At 42.9% G+C, this 16,369-nt stretch overlaps 1 protein-coding gene across 4 annotated transcripts in view; it reads right to left on the reverse strand.

The window, feature by feature from the left end:
- Nucleotides 1–655: 655 nt before the first annotated feature.
- Nucleotides 656–16,369, reverse strand: part of LOC134342862 (bactericidal permeability-increasing protein-like) — a 92,667-nt gene continuing 76,953 nt past the window's right edge. For all 4 annotated transcript variants that reach the window (XM_063041512.1, XM_063041515.1, XM_063041514.1 and 1 more), the window contains 2 exons: nucleotides 14,248–14,324; nucleotides 656–4,984 (listed from right to left, as the gene is read on the reverse strand). In XM_063041512.1, the coding sequence (XP_062897582.1) occupies nucleotides 4,943–4,984; nucleotides 14,248–14,324 (119 nt within the window). In that variant the 3' untranslated portion in view covers nucleotides 656–4,942. The remainder of the gene's footprint in view (nucleotides 4,985–14,247; nucleotides 14,325–16,369) is intronic.

The following is a 16,369-nucleotide window of genomic DNA, read 5'->3' on the forward strand; positions in this document are numbered from 1 at the left end:
GGGAATAAACGGGACCTTTTCAGAATGGCAGGTGGTGACTAGTGGGGTACCGCAAGGCTCAGTGCTGGGACCCCAGTTGTTTACAATATATATTAGTGACTTGGATGAGGGAATTAAATGCAGCATCTCCAAGTTTGCGGATGACACGAAGCTGGGTGGCAGTGTTAGCAGTGAGGAGGATGCTAAGAGGATGCAGGGTGACTTGGATAGGTTGGGTGAGTGGGCAAATTCATGGCAGATGCAATTTAATGTGGATAAATGTGAAGTTATCCACTTTGGTGGCAAAAATAGGAAAACAGATTATTATCTGAATGGTGGCTGATTAGGAAAAGGGGAGGTGCAACGAGACCTGGGTGTCATTATACACCAGTCATTGAAAGTGGGCATGCAGGTACAGCAGGCGGTGAAAAAGGCGAATGGTATGCTGGCATTTATAGCGAGAGGATTCGAGTACAGGAGCAGGGAGGTACTACTGCAGTTGTACAAGGCCTTGGTGAGACCACACCTGGAGTATTGTGTGCAGTTTTGGTCCCCTAATCTGAGGAAAGACATCTTTGCCATAGAGGGAGTACAAAGAAGGTTCACCAGATTGATTCCTGGGATGGCAGGACTTTCATATGAAGAAAGACTGGATGAACTGGGCTTGTACTCGTTGGAATTTAGAAGATTGAGGGGGGATCTGATTGAAACGTATAAGATCCTAAAGGGATTGGACAGGCTAGATGCAGGAAGATTGTTCCCGATGTTGGGGAAGTCCAGAACGAGGGGCCACCGTTTGAGGATAGAGGGGAAGCCTTTTAGGACCAAGATTAGGAAAAACTTCTTCACACAGGGAGTGGTGAATCTGTGGAATTCTCTGCCACGGGAAACTGTTGAGGCCAGTTCATTGGCTATATTTAAGAGGGAGTTAGATATGGCTCTTGTGGCTACGGGGGTCAGGGGGTATGGAGGGAAGGCTGGGGCAGGGTTCTGATGATCAGCCATGATCATAATAAATGGCGGTGCAGGCTCGAAGGGCCGAATGGCCTACTCCTGCACCTATTTTCTATGTTTCTATGTTTCTATGATACTCTTCAATGCCAGTACATCCTTTCTTATAGAGGGGGCCCAAAACTGCACTCAATAATCTAAATGTGGTCTGACCAATGCCTGATAAAGTCTCAACATTACATCCTTGCTTTTATATTCTAGTCCTGTCAAATGAATGCTAACATTGCATTCGCTTTCCTCAACACCAACTCGAACTGCAAGTTAACTTTTAGGGAATCATGCGCAAGGAGTTCTAAATCCCTTTGCACCTCTGATTTCTGAATTCACTCCGCATTTAGAATACAGACTATGCCTTTATTCCTTCTACCAAAGTGCATGACCATGCACTTCCCTACACTGTGTTCCATCTTCTACTTCTTTGCCCATTCTCCTAATTTGTCCAAATCATTCTGCAGACTACCAGCTCCCACAACACAACCGGCCCCTCCACTTATCAACTGCAAGCATGACCACAAAGCTATCAGTTCTGGCTTTGAGGTATCAGGAGGTGAGCTCCTTGACACAGGGTGACCTGTTCCCGACCTCATGGTACTGGCAAATTCCAGGCTGGAGGAGCACGTGCTGAGTGTCACCTTGAAACTTGATGCAGCCACCTCAAGAGCTCATTGGGAAGGACCACAATGTGGTTTCTTCTGCTACCGGACAGGGAGCAGCCAGGATGGATGAGGAAGCCCCTAAATCACTGGAGTAGAGTATCACTCCAGAGGGCCACATGAGGAGCATCAGCCCCTTTGGTTTTAAGGAATGTAATAGAACCAGTATTACCCTTCAGCCATCAGGTTCCTGAACCAGAGGGGACAACTTCACCTCAACACTGAACTGATTCCACAACATATGGACTCACTTTCAATGGCTTCACAACATCTTCTCAGTATTATTATTTACTTATTCATATGTGCGCCCAAGAAGGGCAGCGTGAGCTGCCACAGCAACTATCATCCAGTTGCGTTCACAGTTACTGTGATGAAGTGTTTTAAGAGGTTGGGCGTTACCAGAATCAACTCTTGCTTAAGCAAGGACCTGGACCTACTGCAATTTGCCTGTCACCACAACAGGTCTACAGGAGATCCAATCTCACTGGCTTTCCACTTGGCTTTGGACCACTGGGACAATAGTAATGCCTTCGTCAGGTTGCTGTTTATTGATTGCAGCTCAGCACTCAACAAAATCATACCTTCAGTTCTAATCAACAAGCTCCAAAACCTGGGCCTCTATACCTCCCTTTACAAATAGATCCTTGACTTCCTCACCACAAGACCACAACCAGTGTGGAACGGAAATAACATATCCTCCTAACTGATAATCAACACTGGCACACCTCCAGGATGCATGCTTGTCCAACCGCTCAACACTCTCAGCAACCACGACTGTGTCTAGGCTCAGCTCAAATGATGACTATTGTTGGCAGAATTTCAGATGGTGATGAGGAAGCATACAGGAGTGAGATAGATCAGCCAGTTGTGTGGTGTTGCAACAACAGCCTTCAATCAATATCAGTAAAACCAAGGAATTGATTGTGGACTTCAGGAATGGAAAGTTGAGTGAACACACCAGTCCTCATTGAGGCATCAGATGTTTCTAGCCCTAAGGTGTCGACATTTCTGAAGATCTATCCTGGTCCAACATTTTGATGCAAATACCAAAAAGGTATGATAGTAAGTACATTTCATTAGGAATTTGAGGAGACTTAGTATGCCACCAAAAACTCATACATTTCTAAAGTGGAGAACATTCTAACTGTCTGGTATGAAGGGGCAGAAAAATGCTGTAGAAAGTTGTAACCTCAGCCAGTTCCATCATGGGCAATAGCCTCACCAGCATCAAGGACACCTTCAAATGGTAATGCCTCAGGAAGGTGGCATCCATGATTACCCAGGACATGCCCTCTTCTCATTGCTACCATCAAGGTTGAGGTACAGGAGCCTGAAGACACACAAACAATGCTTCAGAAACAGCTTCTTCCCCTCTGTCATTAGATTTCTGATTGGACAATGAACCCATGAGCACTACCTCACTATATTTTTATTTGCTCTCTTTTTGCATTACTTACTTAATTTAATTTTTACGTGTATTTATCATTGTAATATATAGTTTTTATTACTATTTATTGCAATGTACTTCTGTGGCAAAACAACAAATTTCATGGCATATGCCATTGATATTAAACCTGATTCTGATTAGATTTATATATGTCAACACAACATAGTGGTCTGAAGTGCCCACACTGTGCTCTACTGTTCCATGCCCTATGTTTCTCTGTTCTGTCAGCCTCAGGCTGGACCCTACCCTGACATGAAGCTGAAACACATTCAGATGTGATCGTTAGAGAATCATAAGCACTGGAGCAAATGCTCTCTTCCTTATTCAAGAGCAACGTTAACAACTGTTAGATCTCTACCACTGTTCAATCAATGTCTCAGAGACTGAATCTTATCGATCCACTCATTTCCAGGTACACCGAGACAGGAAGCTGTGTTGATTATTGTCTAAGCATGCGAGGAAAAACACAATCCTAGACTTAGTTTTGCAATGTTCAATTGGGTTAGTCTATATTGCCATTTAAAAAAAGTATTAAGAAGTACATTCAATGGCCATATTATTAGATACAGCTTTGCCATAAATAGCCATGGAGTTTTAGAATACTACAGCACAGAAATAGATCCTTCAGCCCATCTAATATGTGGTCAACTATTAATCTGTCTAGTCCCATTGACCTGCACCTGGACCATAGCCCTCAACCAAATCCCCCATCCACGCACCTATCCAAATTTCTCTTTAATGTTGAAATCAAATCCTCATCCACTACTTCCGCTGGCAGCTCATTCCACACTCGCAACACAATTTGAGTGAAGAGGTTCCCCTTAAGTATTTCACCTTTCACCCTTAACCCATGACCTCTAGTTCTTGTATCATTGAACCTCAGTGGAAAAAGCCTGCTTGCATTCTCTATACACCTTACAATTTTGTATCCCAGATCTCCCTCTATCAAATCTCCCCTTATCCCTCTAGGCTATAAAGTTCTAACCTATTCACCCTTTTCCTACAACTCAGGTCATCAAGTCCCGGCAACATCCTTGTAAATTTTCTCTGCACTCTTTCAATCTTATTGACATCTTTCCTATAGATAGGTGACCTAAATTGCACCCCATACTCCAAATTAGGCCTCAACAATGTCTTATACAACTTCAACATAGCATCTCAACTCCTGTAGTCAATACTTGGATTTATGAAGGCCAATGTGCCAAAGCTTTTTTTATGACCCTATCTACATGTGACTGCACTTTCAAGGAATTATGGATCTGTGTTCCCAGATCCCCTGTTCTACCGAGTTAATGCAAATATCTAATCAGCCAATCGTGTGGCAGCAACTCAATGTATAAAAGCATGTATACATGTTTAAGAGGTTCATTTGTTGTTCAGATCTAACGACAGAACGGGGAAGAAATGTGATCTAAATGACTTTGACCATGGAATGATTGTTGGTGCCAGGCAAGGTGGCTTGAGTATCTGAGAAACTTGATTTCATAGGAATTTCATATACAACAATTTCTAGAGTTTACAGAGAGTGGTGCAAAAAACAAAAAAAAAGTCCAATCAGCAGCAGCTCTGTGGGTGAAAAGGCCTTGTTAATAAGGGAAGTCAGAGGAGAATGGTCAGATTGGTTCAAGCTGACAAGAGGTAACTCAAGTAAGCCCGTGTTAAGCACAGTCGTGCGCAGAAGAGCACCGCTGAAGGTACAACACATTAAATCTTGAAGTGGTCGGTCTACAAACGGCAGAAGGTCATAGTAGGTTCCACTCCTGAACCTAATAAAGCAGTCACTGAGTGTTATTGCCGTCTCTGCAGAGCAACTTAATGAAGTTTTAGCAGATACATTGAGGTAAGTTAGCTTTCAGTTTCCATACTGTATATCAGATGTGATCAGTATTAAACCCTGTAAAACAAAAGAGAGGAATTATCAAATCAGAGTTGGTTTCATATTTTTAATTCAAATTATTACGGTTTGAATAGAAAATTTTTTACAAATTTCACCTCACGTTTTTCAAGAGCGTAGGTTGACAAACTGGCCTCTGCCGATATTTTCTGTTGCAGCTCCATTAAGACCATCACAAGCTAACTTCTAAATTTCTGGAAGTTCACCTCCACTATAGCAATTTTCTTCCTATAGTCTCAGTGTAGAGGGATATTCTGTGACAGATATGTTGCAGATAGAGTCATAGAATATTACAGCACAGAAACAGGCCCTTCAGCCCATCTAATCTGAGGCAAACCATTAATCCACTTAGTCCCATCGGCCTGCAGCCAGAACATAGCCCTCCATATCCCTCTCATCCATGTACCCATCCAAATTTCTCTTAAGTGTTGAAATTGACTCCACATCCACGCTGGCATGAACAGCTCGTTCCACACTCTCACCACCCTCTGAGTGAAGAAGATCCCCCACAAGTCCTGCCAATGGGTTTAGGCCTGAAACATCAAATGTACTTTATTCCGTAGATGCTGCCTGGCCTGCTGAGTTTCTCCAGCATTTTGTGTGTGTTTCTCGGATTTCCAGCGTCTGCAGATTTTCCCTTTATTTCCCTTAAACATTTCACTTTTCACCCTTAACCCATGATCTCTAGTTGTAGTCTCACTCAACCTCAGTAGAAAGAGCCAGCTTGCATTTACCTTAACTATACCCCTCATAATTTTGTACACTGTACCTCTGTCAAATATCCCCTCATTCTGCTACGTTCTAAAGAATACAGTCCTACCCTATTTGACCTTCCTCTATAATTCAGGTCCTCAAGTACAGAGTAAATGTGAATAGGCTCTTTCCACTTAGATTAGGAGAGATAAGTATGAGAGGATATGGCTTTAGGGTGAAAGGGGAAAGGTTTAAGGGGAACTTCTTCACTTGGAGAGTGGTGGGAGTGTGGAACAAGCTGCCATCTGATGTGGTAAATGTGGGCTCACTCTTAAGTTTTAAGAATAAATTGGATAGATACATGGATGGGAGAGATCTGGAGGGTTATGGACTGGATGCAGGTCAATGGAACTAGCAGAATAATGTTTCAGCACAGACTAGAAGGGCCGAATGGCCTGTTTTCTGTGCTGTAGTGTTCTATGGTTCTACTGGCAACATCCTTGTAAATTTTCTCTGCCCTCTTTCAATTGTATTTACATGTTTCCTGTAGGTAAGTGATTAAAACTGGACACGTATACTCCAGAATAGACCTCACCAACATCTTACACAATTTCAACATAACATCCAACTCCTGTACTATATATTGATTTATGAAGGCCAATGTGTCAAGAACTTTCTTTACAGCCCTTTCTATCTGTGATGTCACTTGCAACGAATTATTTATCTGTATTCCCAGATCCCTCTGTTCAAACATATTCCTCAGTACCCCTACTGCTCACTGTGTTAGACTTACCCTGGTTGGTCTTATGACGAGAATACACATAAAATTAAGATGTTTGCTGGCCTGGGTTAGCATCAGTGACATCAGCAAGTGGTCTGCCACCTGCCCTCAGGGGAAGGAGAGATAAGGAACAATGGAGCAGCATCTGGAGATGTGTAATGAAGGGACGGGAGAGAGAGCTGTCTGGAGCGGCTCCCCCTTTGAACCCTGAACTGTTTGAAGTGGTGGACAGGTGATGCCCCAGCAGGGGGATAAAAAGGGACAGGTTCGCTAAGGCAGGACACACACGCCACTCGAGGTAACGAGACCCTGGAAGCGGTGCGCCTCTCACGAGTCGGTGGGAAGTATCAGACAACGGCCAGGGTGGAAAGGTTCGATCAGCAGGAACCCGGTGTGTGTCCGCCCTTGCCTGGGTGCCGGGTTCACTGCAGAGGATCGACCGCATCTGGAGGAGGGGTCACAGTTGGTGACCTCAGGTGACATCACCAAGGACCCGCCCAAAAGTTGCTTGTGAGCCATATCGCCGGTCTGTGAGTGAAGCCGTGTCTGAATGATCAGTTGTTCCTGTTCTCGCTCTCTCTCCCCCCACGTTGTCCATCGCCATGGCAACGATTACTGCGAACTGAACTACTAAACTGGACTGAACTTTGAGTCACTTTGAAATTTGGTCATTTACCCCTAGACAACGATAGAGCTTGATTGATGCTGTTATCTTAATTCTGTGCACATGTGTGTTTATCATCGCTGAACTGTTGCATTTATTATCCTTTCGATTACTGTGTTGCTTGTTTCTTTAATAAAACTTTCTTAGTTCTAGTACTCCAGACTCCAACTGAGTGATCCATTTCTGCTGGTTTGGCAACCCAGTTACGGGGTATGTAACAGTCTTCCCAAAGTGCAACACCTCACAGTTGTCTGCATTAAATTCCATCTGCCATTTTTCAGCCAATTCTTCCAGCTGGCCCAGATCCCACTGCAAGCTTTGGTAGTTTTCCTCACTGTCCACTACCCACACTCCCCTCCAATCAGGGTGTCAATCACGCATTTTCTGATCATTCACTACATTATCATCCATATCATTGATAGAGATGACAAACATCAATGGACCTAGCACCGAGACTCTTCATCAAGTCTTGGCCCGAGATGTCAACTATTCATTCCTGTCTGACTGCTGAGTACCTTCAGCATTTACTTTGGATTTTCAGCACCTGCAGATAGATACACTTGTGTTTCTGTGACTAATGCATCTAAAGCTCACAGCTATGATGATGAGGAGCCAACCTGTATTGAGGAGGTCCCAGAGAGAATCGACCAAGATATAGGTGTGCGGGTGCAATAGATTCCATGGGTTTCACCACTTTCATTGACAAACAGGTTCATTAACAAGACTAAAACATGTAGATTTAAGGCAAATATGGCACACAAATAGCCACCTGGCTAAAAGACAGAAAGCAGAGTAAATGGGTAATTGATAGCTGTTTCACTGGCAAAAAGTTGCTAGCAGTTGTCATAAGGACACAGGCATTTGCAATTTATTGCAACTATTTCCCTTTTAGAACCATAAAGTCTGTATTCAACTTTGCAGAGGCATTAAACAAATTATGATAAACAAAGGCCAAAACTTCATGTTGTGTGAGGTGCTATACTTTGGTAAGAAAAGTCAAGAGATCATATACTATTGGAGTGGTGAGGGTCTAGGGTAGACGCAGGAGCAAATTGTTATATAAGGATGAAATTGAAAAGCAGAGGTTATTCTGAATCTATATTGAACCTCTGTTACACTGCAGTTCTAGTCACATTTAAGACCATAAGACCATAGGAGAATTAGGCCATTCAGCCCATCCATTCAGTCATGGATGATTTATTATCCCTCTCCTGATTTCTCCCTGTAATCTTTGATGCCCTGACTTGGCCTTCATGGCCCTCTATGGCAATGAATTCCACTGATTCACCACCCTCTAGCTAAAGAAACTCCTTCTCATCTCTGTTCTAAAGGGACGTTATTGCATTATATAATAGATACACTATGATAGGTGAAAAGAAGGTTTGCCAGGGTGTTACCAGAAATGCAAGTTTATACCAATAATGAACTTACGAAGAGACAAAGTCAAGGGGAGTGATTTTTCTAAAAGAAGCAGCGAAAGAAACATCTGCTAATGGATTTATAACATCATAAGGAGCAAAAATGAAGCTGAGTGAATGTTGCTGTATCAGTTGAAATTTTCCCAGTTTCCCAACGGTCCTGGAACTGATCACTAGTACAATTGAACATAGGGACAACCATTTTTATACATAATTTGCACACACAAAGTAAGTGTATGGGCTCCATTTCTAGGCAACAAAATTATCTCTTCTTATGTTTTAACAATATTATGGCATGAAACTGGTTCCTAATGAATTATTAGGTATATTTAGTAGAGTCACTACCACCTTTGGCAGGCTTTTAGGATGCACGGATGTAATCGATTCAGATTGTGAGGTTCTTTAATTAGTTTGTGTATTCCTGCATTTTCACTTCACTTGTTGTCATCTCATTTTCTAGTTTCACTTACGACATTGCATCAACCTAAACTGTATCACTGGTAATAGTGAAGCAAAATAGTCAGTTAATATTTCTTACTCTCTGATTCACTCTTCCTTCAGTTAGTCCTGACGAAGGGTCTCGGCCTGAAATGTCGACTGCACCTCTTCCTAGAGATGCTGCCTGGCCTGCTGCGTTCACCAGCAACTTTGATGTGTGTTGCTTGAATTTCCAGCATCTGCAGAATTCCTGTTGTTTGTGCAGTTAATATTTCTGCCATTTTCTATCATTGCTTCAGATTTTATCTTTTTTTGTTCCTTAATAGCCTGTCCTAATCCTGCCTCTCCTTTTAATTTTATGAGGCCATAGAAAATTTCAATCTCTCTTCTTTGACTGTGTGCTTAGCACTCTGCTCGACTCACTTTATGCTTACGACTGTGTAGCTAAACACAGCTCCAATGCCATATTCAAGTTAACTGTCAAGATCATTGTCGTTGGAACGGTCAAAGGTGGTGATGAATCAGCATATAGGAGGGAGATTGGAATCTGGCTGAGTGGTGCCTAAACAACAACCTCTCTCTCAATGTCAGCAAGACTAAGGAACTGATTATTGACTTCAGGAGGGGGAAATAGGAGGTCCATCGGCCAGTACTTATCAGGGGATCAAAGGTGGTGAGAGAATCAGCAACTTTAAATTTCTCAGTGTCAACATTTCAGAGGACCTAAGTGCTTGCAAGTGCAATTACAAAGAAAACACGGCAGTGTATCTACTTCTTTAGAAGTTTGTGAAGATTCAGCATGACGTCTAATGCTTCAACAAACTTTTATAGGTGTGTGGTGGAGTGTATACCGACTGGATGCATCACAGCTGGATATGGAAACAACAATACCCTTGAATGGAAAATCTACAAAATGTTGTGGATACGGCCCAGACCATCATGGGTAAAGTCCTCCCCCTGTTGAGCACATCTACACGGAGTAGGCAAGCAGCATCCATCATCAGGGACCACCACCATCCAGATGGTCTGTTCCTGCTGCTGCCATCAGAAAGATGGTACGGGAGCCAGTAGCCCTCAACCATCAGGCCCTTGAATCAGTTGAGATAACTTCATTCAACTTGACTGAACTGTTCCAACAACCTATGGACTCATTTTCAAGGACGCTTCATCTCATGTTCCTAATATTTCTTGCTAATTTATAATTATTGTTACTTTTTCTGTTTTGTATTTGCACAATTTGTTGTCTTTTGCACATTGTTTGTCCACTCTGTTCAGCGAGGTTTCATTATAGTTCTTGGATTTACAGAGAATGTCCACAAGAAATCAAATCTCAGGGATGTATATGGTGGCATATATGTATTTTGATGATAAATTTGTGATTTAAACTTTGCATTTTGAACTTCACAGGTCATCATTGACTTCCCAACTTTTCTTGGGACTTTGCTCCTGACTGTTCAGGAATTTCCACCATGTTCTTCCCATGTTCTTCTATACTGAGCATATTTCTTAGACTCAGCTTCCCCATTTGCTCTCATCCACTAAAAGTGCTCTTTTAGAAAAATATCCATCTCCAGGATTCCTCTTTAATCTACTTTAAACGTTACCACCATTATACCGGTGCATCCATCATTAAGGACACCCATCACCTGAGTCATATCCTATACGAACGTAAGACCTAGGAGCGGAATTAGGTCACTTGGCCCATCGTCTGCTCTACCGTTCAACCATGGCAGATTTATTAACCTTCTGAACCCCTTTCTCCTGCCTTCTTTGATGTCCCTGCTAATCTTTGCAATCTTTGATGTCCTTGCTAATCAAAAACCTATAAATATACAAACGTACTTTAAATATATATCAGCTTTAAATATACCCAATGAATTGGCCCCCACAACCATCAGGCATGAATTCCACAATTCGCCACTCTCTGGCTAAAGTAATTGCTCATCATCTCTGTTCTGAAGGGAAGTTCTTGTATTCTGAAGCCATGACCTCTGGTCCTTGACTCCCCAACTATCGGAAACATCCTCTCCAAATCCACTCTATCTAGGCTTTTCAATATTTGGTAAGTTTCATTGAGATCCCCACTTCATTCTTCTAAACTTCAGTGAGTACAGACCCAGAGCCATCAAGTGCTCCTCATATGCTAGCCTGTTCATTTCTGGGATCATTCTTGGTAAACCTCTTCTGGACCTTCTCCAATTCCAGCATATCCTCTGTTGGATGTGAAGCTCAAAATTGCTCACAATACTTCAAATATGGTCTAACCAATGCCTTATAAAGCCTCAGCATTACATCCTTGCTTTTATACTGCATTCCTCTTGAAATGAATGCTAACATTGCATTTGTGTTCCTCACCACCAACTCAACCTGCAAGTTAACCATTAGGGAACCCTGCACAAGGACTCCCAAGTCCCTTTGAACCTAATTTCTGAATTCACTCTTGGTTTAGAGAATAGCCTACACCTTTATTCCTTCCACCAAAGTGTCATGGTCCGGTCTGTGAAGTCCGCATTCTGGTTCACGGTCCGGTCCATCGATCCGAATTCCGAGTTTTCCCTGTTTTCCCTGGTTCCGTTGGGCTCCTTAATCGAGGCACCTGATTCTAGTTTCGGGCTGGCTCCATAAATAGCTTTGGGATTCAGCTTCATTTGCTGGACTGTTCCCTTCCCCTCTCCATCCGAATCCCCGGCAGTTACCTCAGCAGTTTTACCTCCGCAGTTTACCTGAGCAAGTATCCTTGGCAGACATTCCAGCCCTGCATCCTAGAAAGCATCCCAACTCTGTGTCCAAGAAAGGGTCCTGGCCCTGCGTCCAAGAAAGGGTCTCGGCCCTGCACTGCAAGAAGGAGACCCGGCTCCGTAACCAAGGGCCTAACCAAGCCTAGTCCAAGAGCCAAGTCCTGCCCTGGAGTTCCTCACCCGGCGATGGAGTTCCATTGTCCAGTCCAGGAGTTCCCTCATCCAGTCCAGGAGTCCCTTGTCCAAGTCACGTCCAAGAACTTTGTCTAGTCCAAGCCACGTCCAAGAACCTCGTCCTGTCCAAGTCTAGGTTTTGTGTTCTCATCCTGTCCATGTACCTCATCCGGTGTAGGGTTTCCACGTCCAGTCCTGTAGCCACATCTTGTCCTCATCTAGATCCGGGGTCCGAGCCCGAGTCATCCCAGGTTCCGGGTCCCTGTCCAGTTTCTGGCTTGAAGTCCTAGCCCAGGCTCCTATTTCCAAGTTCCTTGTCCTGGTCCCGCTTTCATAGTCTTAGTTCTAGCCCAGGCCTGGTGTCCTTATCTCGTCCAGGGCCTGTGTCTATGTCCAGTGTCGTTTCTTCCTGACTCCCCTTGTTTTCTTGATAAACCTTGTCCTGTTCCTAGTACTTCAGTGTCTGTGTCTTGCATCTGGGTCCGCTCCCAACGCCCCCTTATGACACAAAGTGCATGACCATACGTTTCCCAACACTGTATTCCCTCTGTAGGGGTGTATGGGGCGTCAGGGAGGGGTAGCACCTCTGGTGGGGGAACATGTGGCTTCCTTTTCAAGGCTGTTTGTCCACCTCTGGTCCCCACCTGGCACTCAGCTCTCACCTGTGGCTCCCCGTAGCTGTTTGCATGCGACAGCGGCCACACTCCGGGCAACGGCTTCAACAAGCCGGCTAAACCAGGTGAGGGTAGCTGATGGGTCTCAAATCCTCGGTGAGATAGGGAGTTGTCTATCCCAGCATGTGAAGACAGACTCCGGCGGATTGAGCGGACGAGACCAATGGAAGATCCAACGGTCAAGAAGGCGGTCTCTGCAAGCGTCGTGGAACGTGTAGAGCAGGACAAGACACAGAAGATGTCCTGGTCATCTACTGCGCCTAGTCCCATCTCCAGCAGTCTCGACTCTGTCTTGCCACTGGATCCAGATGGGAATTAGGAAGAGAGAGTGAGGCTGACGCTGCGCAACTCTCCCTCATTTAAATCCAGATCAAGCGCTAGTCTTGACACCATCATAATCGGCTGGTAGCGCAGTGACATCAGCGTCGGACTCCAGGAGCTAAGGTTCCTGAGTTCGAATCCAGTCCAGCCACTCCCTGCCACACTTTCCATCCGTGCCGGGTTGAGTGTCGAGCTAGCAACTCGACCTCATAAAAAGTACTAATGGTATCGAGGTCTTCATCGATGATGATGGACGAGCCTTAATTTCCTCTGTGAATTTTTTGCCTATTCTCCTAATCTGTCAAAGTCCTTCTGCAGACTCAGTCCTTCCTTAGTACTGTCTATCCCTCCACCTATCTTTGCATTGTCTGCAAACCTGGCCAGAAAACTATCAATTCCATCATCCTGATCATTGCCGTATAACTCAATAAGAAGCAGATCAATACCGACCCTTGCAGAACAGCACTAGTGACTAGTCCTCTTCTTATTACTACCATCAGCCAGGAGTTACAGGAGCCTGAAGACACACACTCAATATTTTAGAAACAGCTTCTTTCCCTCAGCTCTTTGATTTCTGAACTAGCCATGAACACTACCTCATTATTCCCCTTTTGCACTATTTATTACTTCTGTAACGTATAGTATTTTTTATGTATCACACTGTGCTGCTGCTACAGCACAAACGGTATGTTGGTGAGAATAAACCTGATCTGCTTCTATTATGCTTCTTTTATTCCCCGGAACATAGAGGTGATATCAAAGGGGTGTATACAATCCTGAGGGGCACAGACGGGTGATAGTACATAGTCCCTTTTCCCAGGCTGGGGGTGCAAAAAAACTAAAGGTCATAGGTTTAAGATGAAAGGAGAGAAATTTAAAAGGGATGCCAAAAGCAGATTCTTCACAGAAGGGGTTTGCATATTTTGAATGAGCTGCCAGAAATCATGGTTGAGGTAGGACCATTATCAACATCTAGGTAAGTACACGTATAGAAGAGGTTTAGAGGGCTGTGTACCAAACACAGGTAGATGGGACTAGCTCACTGGGCAACACACTGAGCATGTTCAAGTTGTTTCCATGCTCTCTGACTCCAATCAACATCGTCACAACGCACTCCATTTTGTTCTCCCAGTTCCTCAAATCCACTGCCGCCAACCTTTTACTCTGGTTTCTGTCAAGCTTATCATTGAAAATGTCATTCTCTCTCACACTACTATGTGTAAAATAATTAACCTGGATTTCAGTGTGATGTGGGTGTGCACTTTCTGGATTACAAATGTGTCATTAATTTGAGTAGATGAGAGTCGAGAACAACTTGCATCTTTTTCCTTAGGTCACCATAATCTCAACGTGAACCCTTACCTGCTCAATTGCAAGGAATGGATTAATCAATGATATCTTCTCTGTTTTTGGTATGGGGAACCCCTTCTTCAGTTTTGCTTTAAAAACATATAGAAAAAATTTCAAATCAGTCATAAGATGAAATACTATTTTATATAGCCAGATCCTGGTATTGAGATTAAAAAGGTACATATCCTTTACGGAAAGTTTACCCATTAGCTTCTGGGGGGAAAAGTTTGTTAGTAGCAACATAGATACAATTAAGTATATCTGAAGTAAACGATGTTAAGGTGCATGGCATCTCTCTGGTTCCTATTTCGCTCTTTAAACGTTGTAATAGGTTTATCTTCGACAATGTTATATTGTTGCAAGAATGACTTGAAAGTATAAGCTAACAGCAGGAAATACAAAATAACTTTACCAAATGAAATGTATCCTCAAAGTAGTAGTGAGACTGATGCATAGGAAGCCAACTCTATGAGACTCCTGCTCTACAAGTGGCCACTTTATTAGGTACACAGGTACACCTGCTCGTTACTGCAAATATCTAGTCAGCCAATTATGTGACCGTAACTCATGAAAGCATGCAGACATGATCAAGAGGTTCAGTTGTTGTTCAGGCCAGACATCAGAATATGGAAGAAATACGATCAAAGTGACTTTGACCATGAATAGCTGTTGGTGCTGGACAGGATGGTTTGAGTATCTCAGAAACATTTGATCTCCTTGGATGTTCATGCACAACAGTCTCTAGAGCTGCAGAGAATGGTGTGACAAACAAAACAAAAACTTCCAGTGAGTGGCATTTCAATGGGTGAAAACACCTTGTTAGTAAAGGAGGTCAGAGGAGAATGGCCAGAGTTATTCAAGCTCACAGGAGGATGGCAGTAAGTCAAACAATAGCAGACCACATCTGAATGCACAACTCATTGAACTTTGAAGTGGATGGGCTACAGAAGCAAAAAAACCACAAACATATACTCAGTGGCTACTTTATTAGGTACAAGAGTGTATTTTATTAACTGCATTGTTCAGAAAGGAGTAGGTGGTTCATGAACCAGTTAGGAAAACCTGGATCACCCCGAAATTGTTGATAATGTTGCTGTGCTAAGGCCCAGCATCGTCAAGAGTGAGTTGGGTCAGAATCTATAGTCAGAAGAGTTAACTCTTCTTCGATCAATGCTAGTCATTCACTGATTCAATTTAAAATTGTATATCGTTGCCATTTGATGAAGGAGAGATTGTCTAAAATATTCCCTAATGTTGATAGTTATTGTGATAGATGTAAAACTGAGACAGCTACACTGACACACATGTTTTGGTCTTGCTCTACACTGGAACAGTTCTGGAAGTCAGTTTTTTTCGACTATTTCTAAAGCACTAAAAATTAATTTACAACCTAACAAATTAACTGTGCTTTTTGGAATAATTCCTCCAAATATCCATGGTATCTCTGTGTCTGACCAACATGTTATTGCATTTGTTACATTGATAGCTAGGAGGGCCATCTTGTTGAAGTGGAAGGATACATCAGCTCCCACTTTGTCACAATGGTTCTCTCAAGCGATGCTATGTCTTAGTCTGGAGAAAATTAAAAATCAAACCTTTGAACCTATGTTTGATTTTGAGAAAAGGTGGGGTTCATTTGTTCGTTATTATCATTTCAGTTAATTGATAGATTTCCTCCACAATCTAATTGTAAATTTTTGGTACAGTACATGTTTTTTTCTTGCTGGCGGTTTGATGTTTCTCTTTAGAAGATTTTTGTATGGCGCATGGCTCTGGGGTTGAACACCTAATGGGTTTTTTTCTCACTTTTTCTTGCTGAGTAGGGTTTTTCTTTCCTCTTTTTTTTCAAATCACCAAAATTTTTTCAATCCTTAAAATAATGCTTTTTTTCTTGAGACATTGTAAGTGTTTCTTACTTTGATGTACTCTTGTTAAATTTGGATAATAATAATAATAAAAAGATTTGAAAAGAAAGGAAAGAATCTATAGTCAGCCTATACTAATCTGCTGAAACACAGTATCAGCAACAACACCAACAGCAAAAGTGACTCCTCCACATCACTAGTACAGAGCACACCAGGTCATTGCAGAGAGGGATTAAAGCTTCCAGTTGAGAGGAAGTTTCTCACCATCA

This window comes from Mobula hypostoma, chromosome 2, assembly GCF_963921235.1.
Source record: "Mobula hypostoma chromosome 2, sMobHyp1.1, whole genome shotgun sequence".
NCBI lineage: Eukaryota > Metazoa > Chordata > Chondrichthyes > Myliobatiformes > Myliobatidae > Mobula > Mobula hypostoma.